This window comes from Pseudophryne corroboree, chromosome 2 (genome assembly GCF_028390025.1).
Source record: "Pseudophryne corroboree isolate aPseCor3 chromosome 2, aPseCor3.hap2, whole genome shotgun sequence".
In the NCBI taxonomy this organism is placed as follows: Eukaryota; Metazoa; Chordata; class Amphibia; order Anura; family Myobatrachidae; genus Pseudophryne; species Pseudophryne corroboree.
This window is the reverse complement of record NC_086445.1, coordinates 382,931,437-382,944,358: the sequence shown is the minus strand read 5'-3', so window position 1 is coordinate 382,944,358 and position 12,922 is coordinate 382,931,437. Positions and strand designations below refer to the sequence as shown.

The following is a 12,922-nucleotide window of genomic DNA, read 5'->3' as shown; positions in this document are numbered from 1 at the left end:
ACTGCAATTTTTTAAATAATATAATTTCACATATCATAGTTAAATTATTTATACCAGAGAAGTCACTTGGCCATTATAAACATTATTTTTAGTAAATGCAAAGTGGCGATCAAAAATTACCATGATTGATTGCAATACAGTAAAATAGAATACTGTGCGTTCTAGAGTATTGCATAACATTGTGGACCTAGTGGTATGCAAATGCACACCTGTATACTGTGCAAAAGGCAGAATGTTAGCCCCAGCTACTGTATACTGTACAATCCATTCTGACACAGGAGCATACTGTATGTATAGAATGAGGTCTGCCCTGTGATTAAGAATATTGAGCAATGTATTATCCCTTTGTTGTGAGTAATGTATTTATTGGTGTAGAATCTGTGAAAAATGTCCATACTTTACTTTTGGTCCAGCCAGACAATGTAATGAAGTGTCAACAGAAACCTTATCTACTTGGCTTCTAAGACCATCAATTTAAAGGAAGCCCCAAGGCTAAAATTGAAAGGAAGGACACTGTCTTCACATGTCTGGCCACATCACCAGTTAGCATTATTTGGTGTAAGAATATTTCTGTATACAACCACACAAAATCTAGTTCCAGCAGCAGTATAGGAAATATGACATGTCCTTAAATAGGTTTATGCAGTAAAGCAAACCTTGGAGTGAATAGGTGTATTTAGAATTTGGAGCCATTGCCTAAAGGTCCTTTTCCAATTGTGTTTGGAATAAGGATTCAGCTACAGTATAGGCTAGTGACAGAAACCACAACATTTCCTCCTTGCTGGTCTCTCGTCACTCTTCTATTATTAAAGAGCTCTAGCTTTATTTTGCTTGGTCACTATCCAGGTCCATTTAAATCATAAACTACAGTCTGTACATCGTAACACAGCACATGGGTTTGAGTTATTTCATATTTGGTTTTATGGACCTTATTCAGAAATGTATGCAGATCACTGCATACGCAGCAAGAGCTGCGTCCATCTCCTCACATGCTGGGGGACGCTCAGCACAGGGCAAGGTAGCCCAGCATGTGTGGCGCTGCGCGGACGCATCAAACTATGCTTGACCCCTGGCAGCGCAGCCTGGCTGCACTGTCAGGCGGTCCGTCTCCATTTTTTTAATCGGAGCGGCTGCGTGTGACTGAAAATGCTCCTGGCACACTCCCGTTCAGCCCACCACACCTTCCGGGAAGCAGCTGCAATGTGTAAGGTCGCACAGGTGCGATGCGGTCGCGCAGGCGCGAAGCGGCCACTGCGCAAGCACAGTTTGCCGATGCAGGCAAACTGTGCTGCAGTCTGCATTAGCGGCAAAGTCTGAATAAGGGTCTATATTCCCATCAGCTCATTGAATGCATCATCCAACTAGTTTGCCATCTCTTTATTATACCTTTATTTTGTCTGTGTAGTGTGTGTCTTTTTGCTGTTTGCATTCCTAACATTCTTTTCTACTGTAGACATATTCTATCATCCTTCTTCCTTGCAATGGACTTTTTCTTACACCTTTATATGAAATAGTAAGAGCAGGTATTCCTCTGACACTGTGCAATATTTCATTCTCCTAATTGTATAATGGGTCTGTGTACATTTTCAGGCTGTTCAGCATGACTATTGAGTATGACTCCTTTTCTGTAGACCAAAAACACTACTGAGATTAAGGTAGGGTGGATAACAAATTTACTTGTGCGCGCTCACGGCAAGGGGTGTGGCCTCATTTTAACGGGCGTGGCCTCATCTTAAAAGACTACCTCAAACCCCAGTTTTTGACCCTGCACCAACAGATCACGCCCACCATAGGAAAAAAAAATTCTACCCTATTAAGCCCCACACAGTAATGCCCCTGCACCATATTATGCCACACACCGTAATGCACTTGATACATTAAATCCCCACATTATGGCAGGCAAGAGTCCCCATTTTCCACATTACGGCAGGCAAGAGTCCCCAATTTCCACATTACGGAAGGACAAGAGTCCCCATTTTCCACATCACGGCAGGCAAGAGTCCCCATTTTCCACATTACAGCAGGCAAGAGTCCCCATTTCACACACTACGGCAGGCAAGAGTCCCCATTTCACACACTACGGTAGGCAAGAGTCCCCATTTTAATCATTATGGCAGCCAAGAGTCCCCAATTTCCACATTACGGAAGGACAAGAGTCCCCATTTTCCACATCACGTCAGACAAGAGTCCCCATTTTACACATCACGGCAGGCAAGAGTCCCCATTTTACACATTACGGCAGGCAAGAGTCCCCATTTTATGCATTACGGCAGGCAAGAGTCCTCATTTTATACATTACAGCAGGCAAGAGTCCCCATTTTATGCATTACGGCAGGCAAGAGTCCTCATTTTATACATTACGGCAGGCAAGTGTCCCCATTTTATACATTACGGCAGGCAAGAGTCCCCATTTTCCCCATTACGGCAGGCAAGAGTCCCCATTTTCCACATTACGGCAGGCAAGAGTCACCATTTTACACATCACGGCAGGCAAGAGTCCCCATTTTATACATTACGGCAGGCAAGAGTCCCCATTTCACACACTACGGCAGGCAAGAGTCCCCATTTTACACATCACGGCAGGTAAGAGTCCCCATTTTACACATCACATCAGGCAAGAGTCCCCATTTCACACACTACGGCAGGCAAGAGTCCCCATTTTATACATTACGACAGGCAAGAGTCCCCATTTTACACATCACAGCAGGCAAGAGTCCCAGTTTTACATATCACGGCAGGCAAGAGACCCTATTTTATATATTACGGCAGGCAAGAGTCCCCATTTTATACATTATGGCAGGCAAGAGTCCCTATTTTATATATTACGGCAGGTGTCCCCACTGTACACATTATGGCACGCAAGTGTCTTCATTTGAGAGAGAGAGAGAAAGAGTCTACTTACAGAGGTGATTCCCGCTCTTCGGCCCGCCTCACCAGTCGCTCCTCGCGCCGGCCGCCTCTCCTCCTCAGTACTCCGCTCGTGGGGCAGAGTTTTGCTGAATGACGCGGTTACATTGTGACGTCACGACGCAACCGCATCATTCCACGAAACTCCGCCCCCTGAGCTGGGTACTCGGGGAGAGGGAGGAGGGGGAAGCAGGGAGCCACAGTCAGTCCTTCGGCGGGCACGCTGTGCGATTGCACGGCTCGCCCGCCCCAAGAAACGGCCCTGTTACAGTTCTCTGTCAGGGCAGTGCAGAAACCAGTGATTGGTTTGAAAGGGGACTACCAACTTTAATTAACGTCAGAAAACTAAATCAGTTGTACCCAAGTGTAATTGTATCTAATATAAGATACAGCCAGGCTTCTTTCATTTCATAACTTAAACTAACTTGGGGGGTAATTTCAAGTTGATCGCAGCAGGAATTTTGTTAGCAGTTGGGCAAAGCCATGTGCACTGCAGGGGAGGCAGATATAACATTTGCAGAGAGAGTTAGATTTGGGTGGGTTATTTTGTTTCTGTGCAGGGTAAATACTGGCTGCTTTATTTTTACACTGCAAATTAGATTGCAGATTGAACACACCACGCCCAAATCTAACTCTCTCTGCACATGTTAAATCTGCCTCCCCTGCAGTGCACATGGGCCCTCATTCCGAGTTGTTCGCTCGGAGATTTTCATCGCATCGCAGTGAGAATTCTCTTAGTGCGCATGCGCAATGTTCGCACTGCGACTGCGCCAAGTAACTTTACTATGATGAAAGTAAGTTTACTCACGGCATTTTCATCGCTCCGACGTTCGCATTGTGATTGACAGGAAATGGGTGTTACTGGGCGGATGCACGGCGTTTTAGGGGCGTGTGGCTGGAAACGCTACCGTTTCCGGAAAAAACGCAGGAGTGGCCGGAGAAACGGTGGGAGTGCCTGGGCGAACGCTGGGTGTGTTTATGACGTCAGCCAGGAACGAAAAGCACTGAACTGATCGCACAGGCAGAGTAAGTCTGAAGCTACTCAGAAACTGCTAACTCGTTTGTAATCGCAATATTGCGCGTACGTCGGTCGCAATTTTAAGAAGCTAAGATTCACTCCCAGTAGGCGGCGGCTTAGCGTGTGTAACTCTGCTACATTCGCCTTGCGAGCGAACAACTCGGAATGAGGGCCATGGTTTTTCCCAACTGCTAACAAAATTCCTGCTGCAATCAACTTGGAATTACCCCCAAGGTACAGTAGCTGTGACTTCTGACTGGGTGAACATGGTGTTTGGAATCTCAGGACTGGGCTATCTCTCCTATATCTAGTACAACATTTTAGAATATCTGAACATAACATTACAAGGATGTGAGAAATTATCTCCTTTTAAGTAGGTGATCCATGTTCAATCAGATTGTCATTATACAATACGTTCAAAGTAGCACAAGTATGTCATAAATGAAAGGAGATACTGTAGATGCTTTTATTAGATAGATACAAGACAATTACATTTGAGGCATTTAGCGTGAAGAAGTTTATTATAGGTGAAGTCCCTTTATTCAACTTTGCTTTTGTTTTATAATTAGTAGTAATTTACTGCACAGTTTGTTTCTATGGAAGATGGTGGGGCACAACAGGTGTCATATACTTCATGATTCAGAAGAAGGTTTCACATTGGGTTATATCTTATACCTACCCAACTCATTGTTAGTTCCTTGCTCATATGGTTAAGCCTCATGCACATCAACCTCAAATGAGCTTCTTTTTGTAACTCACATTTCTTTGTTTCAGACTCACCCCTCTGGTTCCATGTCCTATGTCCTATGGCCCTCATTCCGAGTTGATCGGTCGCAAGGCGAATTTAGCAGAGTTACACACGCTAAGCCGCCGCCTACTGGGAGTGAATCTTAGCTTCTTAAAATTGCGACCGATGTATTCGCAATATTGCGATTACTAACTACTTAGCAGTTTCAGAGTAGCTCCAGACTTACTCTGCCTGTGCGATCAGTTCAGTGCTTGTCGTTCCTGGTTGACGTCACAAACACACCCAGCGTTCGCCCAGGCACTCCCACCGTTTCCCCGGCCACTCCTGCGTTTTTTCCGGAAACGGTAGCGTTTTCAGCCACACGCCCCTGAAACGCCGTGTTTCCGCCCAGTAACACCCATTTCCTGTCAATCACATTACGATCGCCGGAGCGAAGAAAAAGCCGTGAGTAAAAATACTTTCTTCATAGTAAAGTTACTTGGCGCAGTCGCAGTGCGAACTTTGCGCATGCGTACTAAGCGGATTTTCACTGCGATGCGATGAAAAAGAACGAGCGAACAACTCGGAATGAGGGCCTATGTACACTGGCACCAAAACTGAGCTTAATTTACATTTGTCTTTATTATTTTAATTAAAGATTTGTGATAACAAAAAGCAAAACAGCAACAAAAACAGACCCCAAAATACCAATAAATAAAGGTGGGGTACAAAAGGTAGGCAGATAGAATAAGCAACACCATGTTAAAAGAACACAAGCAGAACTATACACATTACAAAAAATATATAATATTACATAAAGGAGCAAGAAAAATTTGTCCAGACTGAGACTCCATACCAGGAGGAATAGAAGAACAATATAAAAAAATAAACTTTAGACTGACAAGGGCACCAGTAGGAACAAACCAAGAGGGGTTAAATCTGGTGAGGAATAGGAGGCTTAATAGCGTATCTAGATGAATGCTAGAGGGCCCAAACTCTATCATATCTACTGTAAGTGGACATTTCTGCTTATGATATATTAAACATTCATGTGAGATAATAACATTGACAAAGTTCTATGTAAAATTAGGTAGTAACAGTATTGGGCGCCAAACCCAAATGACAACGAACAAATGTGTAGGATCACAATCACTCAACACCCATATATCAAATAGTGGGGTACATTCCTTAATGGTACTTGAGTTCAAGCATGTAGAGAGACCACTGCTTTCCTCTTGGATCAGCGGACACTTGTTATCAGGATTTTCAGTCGTCCAATATCATAATCATTTGTTCGGGTCCGGTTAACAATTGTGCTGAAAGACGATCATTTCTCTGCAAATACTGTTTATTTCTGGTGGGTTTGTAGGAACCTTGTTTCCGTTTTCTTTTACTCAAAGAGGAGTACCAGAGGACGTTCAGGATTCTAGTGTTCGGGATCCTGGCGCTAGCATTTCGTTCCGAACGAAATGCTAGCGCCAGGATCCCGAACACTGGAATCCTGAACGTCCTCTGGTACTCCTCTTTGAGTAAATGAAAACGGAAACAAGGTTCCTACAAACCCACCAGAAATAAACAGTATTTGCAGAGAAATGATCGTCTTTCAGCCCAATTGTTAACCGGACCCGAACAAATGATTATGATATTGGACGACTGAAAATCCTGATAACAAGTGTCCGCTGATCCAAGAGGAAAGCAGAGGTCTCTCTACATGCTTGAACTCAAGTACCATTAAGGAATGTACCCCACTATTTGATATATGGGTGTTGAGTGATTGTGATCCTACACATTTGTTCGTTGTCATTTGGGTTTGGCGCCCAATACTGTTACCACCTAATTTTACATAGAAGTCTGTTATTTTGGGGAGTGGGAGACATCCCTTTTTGGTGGATACAGTTTAGGCAGCCATCTTTTCGCATTTGCTAGGTGCTCCATTTCTTTACAACATTGACAAAGGCCACCCATGAGGGAAAAGTAAGAGGATCAGAAGCCATACAGGTTTGGGCCATACATACATGGGTTAAAGTTAATAGATTATTAGCAGATAATTGGTGAGAGAAGTTTAGAGAATCCGCCAGGCCAAAACCAAAAAAACAAACGCAGGTATAGTATCTAGCAGGGGGATTCAAATGCCAGTGGTCCAAATACATTCAACTACTTGGGACCAGATAGAGACAACCTGAGGACAGGACCAGAACAAATGCCAAAGACCAGCAGAAGAGTCTGCACACTTAGAACGGGCGTCTAAGGACAGTCGCCCAAAGCGGTGAGGTCGAACAGGCGTCCAGTAGACCCAATGTAAAATATAAAGCTGAATCTGCTGATACTTGGCATACACCATAGCAGCCCCGATGTAACCCACACAGGAAATCCCACTCTACATCTGTCAAAATACCCAAGTCAGAATCCCATTGAGATCTAAGGGTGCACAACCCATTGGTTCCCAAGTGAGACAAAACAGAGGAGTAGGCATGAGAGATGGATGTCTGACTAGAGAGGGTATGGACTAGCAATCGAACTGGAGATTAGAAAATAACGGGGGTGTCTCTCCATCACTTTGCACAGAGACTGTGTCTTAGTTTTATATAGCGGAGGAAAAAAATGAGATGGAAAGCCAAAGGAATTCAAGGGCCCCTTTATGATATAAATGACCTACAGTATCAATTTCATGAGACCTCCAGACAGAGCCACCCTCAAGCTTACACAGTTCTGGGAAAGCTAAGTTTCCCCAAAGTGGAGAACAGGCAATTATAAAATTTTTACTAGTCTAAGTGCTGCTGACTGATCGGCCCTCATTCCGAGTTGTTCGCTTGCTAGCTGCTTTTAGCAGCATTGCACACGCTAGGCCGCCGCCCTCTGGGAGTGTATCTTAGCTTAGCAGAATAGCAAACGAAAGATTAGCAGAACTGCTACTAAATAATTCTTTGCAGTTTCTGAGTAGCTCCAGACCTACTCACAGATTGCGATCAGCTCAGTCCGTTTAGTTCCTGCTTTGACGTCACAAACACACCCTGTGTTCGGCCAGCCACTCCCTCGTTTCTCAAGACACTCCCGCGTTTTTCCCTGACACGCCTGCGTTTTTTAGCACACTCCCGGAAAACGCTCAGTTACCACCCAGAAACGCCCCTTTCCTGTCAATCATTCACCGATCAGCAGTGCGACTGAAAAGCGCTGCAGGATCCACAGCAAAACTGCTACGTTTTTAGTTAAATAACTAAGAGCATGCGCCCTGCGTGCCTTGCGCATGCGCAATTAGCAACAAATCGCAGCACAGTGAAAATCGGCAACGAGCAAACAACTCAAAATGACCCCCATAATCTCATACAACAGTGTAACAGCCTATACTAGGGAACCTACTCATCTTTTCTATCACTCAGTTCTGCAACGTCTGCCTGGGAGTACAATCTTCTGTACTTCTGACCCAATCCATCAGCAGAAACACAGCCTGCTAACACAACATACTGTACAACATATAGGTGTCTAGCGCAGTACTACTTGACATATACAGCTTGCTTGGAAGGATCTATAGTATATTGAAGGGCAATGGTAAAAAAGCTGTTTGCAAGCCTTTTTTTCTTTTCTTTAAATACCCAAGTGAAATCTAATGCTGTATATCTCGTATTGAAAACATGGGTCTGTCAACACAGTCAATTTATTATTGGTGCAAAAAACTGTGCAATAGACTTATTTTCCTCATAAGCTTTAATTATACAAACTCCTATGCCGAGGAAAGTGTCTATATACATGATATAGCCATTCATGTTAATTAATGTATACTTGCTTTTAATTGTAGTAGTGACCTCTAACTTAAAGGAATCTAGTACACCTGAGTAATGTGTTGAAATTTACAATTTAGACAACAGATAAAGAATAACTACCGCTTCCAGTTCCTCCATTTTGTTTATTAATGGTTTATTTTTAGTGTACACTTCTGTTCACGCTAGACAAGTATGTATTCATTTATATAGTTTACGTCTCTCTTACACATACAATCTTATATACACAAATATATTATTTACACTCATAAATATTAAAACATATAGTATTTGAGTAACTTTTGTTCTGTGTTTTTATTATCAAATTTGTGTAAAACAAAAATTATCTCCCATATATTATAGCTTCAAATCTTATCTAAACTTTTGTTTCAAGTAATAGCTTTTTACTGCACTTAAAAATACTAGTTGACTGTGTTATGACTACTTAAGGAATGCTTTGTGAATTTAGCTAAAGAAGCAGAGTACTTTTAACAAATGTTCTGCGTTTTTTACAGCATTATTCAACCTCATACCAGTGGGTCTTCGTGTTGTTGCAATCCAGGGTGTAAAAACGGGGTTATACATTGCAATGAACGGAGAAGGTTACCTGTATACATCAGTGAGTACTGTACTTTGTTTAATGGTTTCTTAAGATGGGAAATGTGAACAAATGGCACAGATGTATTGTTGGCTGTTTACAAACTGTTACTAAAACAATAAATGTCACTGCAGCAATTGTAATGAAATAACTACTGCATAATATGGAAATATGTGACATAATGATCCACACAAGTGATATACAACATGTTACAGTAGTTGTAGAATGCATTATTTTCTAAAAGATCTTGTTTTGTGTATTGATCATATGTGAAACAACACAAATTAGTTAAGGACAGAACTATTGTGTTGATGTAATACAAAGATGGTGGGGCACCCTTTTGCCCTGTTAAAATAATTTGGGCTGTGATAATCTGTGAAAGATATTTCAGTCCCACGTACTGTATGTCAGATAGATAAACTAATGCTACATTTATGGAAACTACAAAATATATTAATTCCATAAGACATTGGCAACTGGCAAGAGTAAAACACTTTTAAAGCACAAATTCTTAATTTCTTTCCTAGTACTGTAACCTAATATTTTACTGGGCAGTAGAGTTACCAGATAAATGCAAGAATGCATAAAACATTTGCCTATTTGACTGTAAGATCGGTTGTTTCAAATGTACGAAGACACCGAGAGACACAAAAGATAAACAAGAAAGAAATGAACATATAGTTGTGCTTTGCGCATTCATCATCTAACAGTGACATTCTACAGAATTTTGTGGGTTTTAAAAAAGATCCAACTAATCTCCGCACATTTCAAAATGTAATAAATGCAAATACCATGCACATTTATAGTATACCAGTGGTTCTCAAAGTGTGTCCCTATGCACCATGGGGTGCCATGAGGGACTTGCAGGGGTGACTTGTATTGGTGGTCCAGGACCAATTTAAATTATTTATGGTCAATGTAATAGACAAAACCAGTGCTTGTAGCTGCCAATCATAAAACATGTGTCCAAACAGAAGCAAATCTTGTCCCTTGACACATAACTGAACCTAAGTATGACATATAAACACAATTTACTTACTTTAACATTTTTTTTCTAAATTTTTCAATAAGAAACTTTTGGCCTAGGGGTGTCGTAAAATAAACTCTGCTTCTCTAGGGCGCTGTGATTCAAAAACGTTTGGGAAACACTGTAGTATAGATCAGAATTATACTTTAGCACTTGAGCTGAGCAAGAAAACAGTGCTTTTCCCATCTATAGTGGACAATTCACTTATCAACTTGGCTGCGATATGCCATTCCGGAATGGTACATTGCAGTCAGTGATTTTGCTAGTTTTTCCTTGCACCCTATAGAAAAACATGCAATGTTCATCCTAACATGACTGGCAAATATTTAGATTGTTTGGCAGCACATCACCTCTGATTGAGTCTTGCCCTTAGCCATATAATACAGACAATATTAGTAACCACTATATACTATATACTCCACACAGCTTTAATGACCCCCATATACTATTGACAGCATTAATGACCGCCATATTCTAAGTCAGCATTAGTGACCATCATTGCTACACACAGCACTAGTGACCACCATATACTACACACAGCATTAGTGATCACCTTGTAATATCATTAGTGTTCACCATATATGTCAGAATTAGTGACCCCCATATACTACACAAAGTATTAGTGACCGCCATATACTATTGTCAGCCTTAGTGACTGCCATATTCTATAGACAGCATTAGTGACCATCATATACACACAGCACTAGTGACTACCATATACTAGAAACAGCATTAATGATTGCCATATACTACATTCAGCAATAAGAATTGCCATAGAATACAGACATCATTAGTGTTCGCCATATATTACAGACAGCAGTACTGACCACCATATACTAGAGACAACATTAGTGACCACCATATACTAGAGACTGCATTAATGATTCCCATATAAATCACACAGCATTAGTTAAAGCCATATACAGTACTACACACAGAATTAGTGACCATTTACTGCACACAACCTTAGTGACTGCCATATACTACACACAGCATTAGTACTCTCCATATACTACAGACAGCATTAGTTCCACCAAATATTAGAGACAGCATTAGTGACCTCCACAGTGGCGCACCCAGGGGGGTTTCTGAGCACCCAGAAACCCCCTCCACTAAAAACAATTTGTTTATTTTTTTTAGCTGCAAGAGTATTATTAATGGCTGTCTAGCATCCTCTGCAGCCTGCTGTCTTCCTGGTGGTACTTGTAAGTGCAATAAAAGTTTACTTTATTTTAATTATAGTACATATATATCCATGTGCATACATATATACACATGTATATACATACATACTTATGATATATATACATGTGTATATATACATGTACTGTATGTGTATATGTATATGTATATATATATATATATATATATGTATGCATGTTTAATATGCTATGTATATGTATGTGTATATATATATATATATATATACACACGGTATATATATATATATATATATATATATATATATATACACACACACACACACACACACTAGTTTTACGGACCCAGCATATACTGGTTCAGCTCAGTCCCCACCCCCGTGATTGGCTCCACCCAGTTCTGGAAACCCCCCCATGCAAATCCTGCGTTTGCCACTGCTCCATATAATACAAACAGCATTAGTACAGCCATATAATACACACAGCATTATTGACTTACATATACTACACACAGGATTGGTGACCTCCACATAATACAGACAGCATTAGTGACCATCATATACTACACACAGCTTTAGTGAGTGCAATATACTATATACAGCATTAGTGGCCACCATATAATATACTTATCATTAGTATCCTCCATATATTACAGACATCATTAGTGGCTACCATATACTATATTTAGCATTAGTACTGCCACATACGAAAGAGCTAGTGACCAACATATAATGCAGACAGCATTAGTGACCGACATATAATACAGACATTATATGCCTAATTACATCAGTCTTATAAAAACCTCTTAATCCTAATTAATCCCATTAAACCATTATTCCCATACCTCCTTTTATTAGTATTGCCTTCCATAATCTGTACCATTTTACACACCCTGATTTACCTGTTGGAGAGCTCTTGTGCAGGGTTTGTCCCATGTGGTAGCAGCCTTGCGGGCTCTCTGCGCTTGCCACGCTGTGGTATTTATTCTCCCTCCAGGGGGGTCGTGGACCCCCAAAAGGGAGAAAAAGTGTTGGTATGCCGGCTGTCGGGATTCCGGCGCCGGTATACTGTGCGCCAGGATCCCGACAGCCGGCAAACTGAAGACCACCCTATTCATGGGTTAAACTTTAACACAGAAATATGGCAACATGAAGAAAGTGACTTGATGTTCTGACTTTCAAACAAACAGAATCACTCCCAATTCTGTAAACCTTGCAAGCTAAACATTCTTATACATTTTGTGAGAGCATCTTATCTATATTTTTGCTTTGTTATTGTAAGTCTCTACAATGTCATTTAATTGACAGGAAGTCTGATACAGAATGTATAGAAAAAAATGTCTTACTTCATTTTGAATCTATATTTTTATTTAGGGATCACTAGTGGTTATATCATTTGGCATTTTTACATTTCATTGTTACAAAAACAGATTGTATAACTGTTAGTAAGCGATTTGGGATCATCTTATTTTTGATCTTTGATATTGCCATGCAGTACTATATTTATTACTAATACACATTACACAGCACTATTTATAATGCTATTCTAAACTGCAGTAAACAAAATTTGACAAGACAAAACTGAACATGCATGCATAGGATGGGAGCCTATGTGTATATAACAGGGATGGATTGCTTTTTTAATTGCATTGCCTATCTGTGTAGTTTAAAGCACATGAATTTGTTTACATTGCGAATTGCCTTGAATTTCACATAGATTTATCATGTAAG

At 40.9% G+C, this 12,922-nt stretch overlaps 1 protein-coding gene across 3 annotated transcripts in view; it reads left to right on the top strand.

The window, feature by feature from the left end:
- FGF14 (fibroblast growth factor 14) overlaps nt 1-12,922 on the top strand; it is a 900,283-nt gene that overhangs the window by 656,557 nt on the left and 230,804 nt on the right. For all 3 annotated transcript variants that reach the window (XM_063953249.1, XM_063953250.1, XM_063953251.1), the window contains exon 3: nt 8,923-9,026. In XM_063953249.1, coding sequence (XP_063809319.1) covers nt 8,923-9,026 — 104 coding nt within the window. The remainder of the gene's footprint in view (nt 1-8,922; nt 9,027-12,922) is intronic.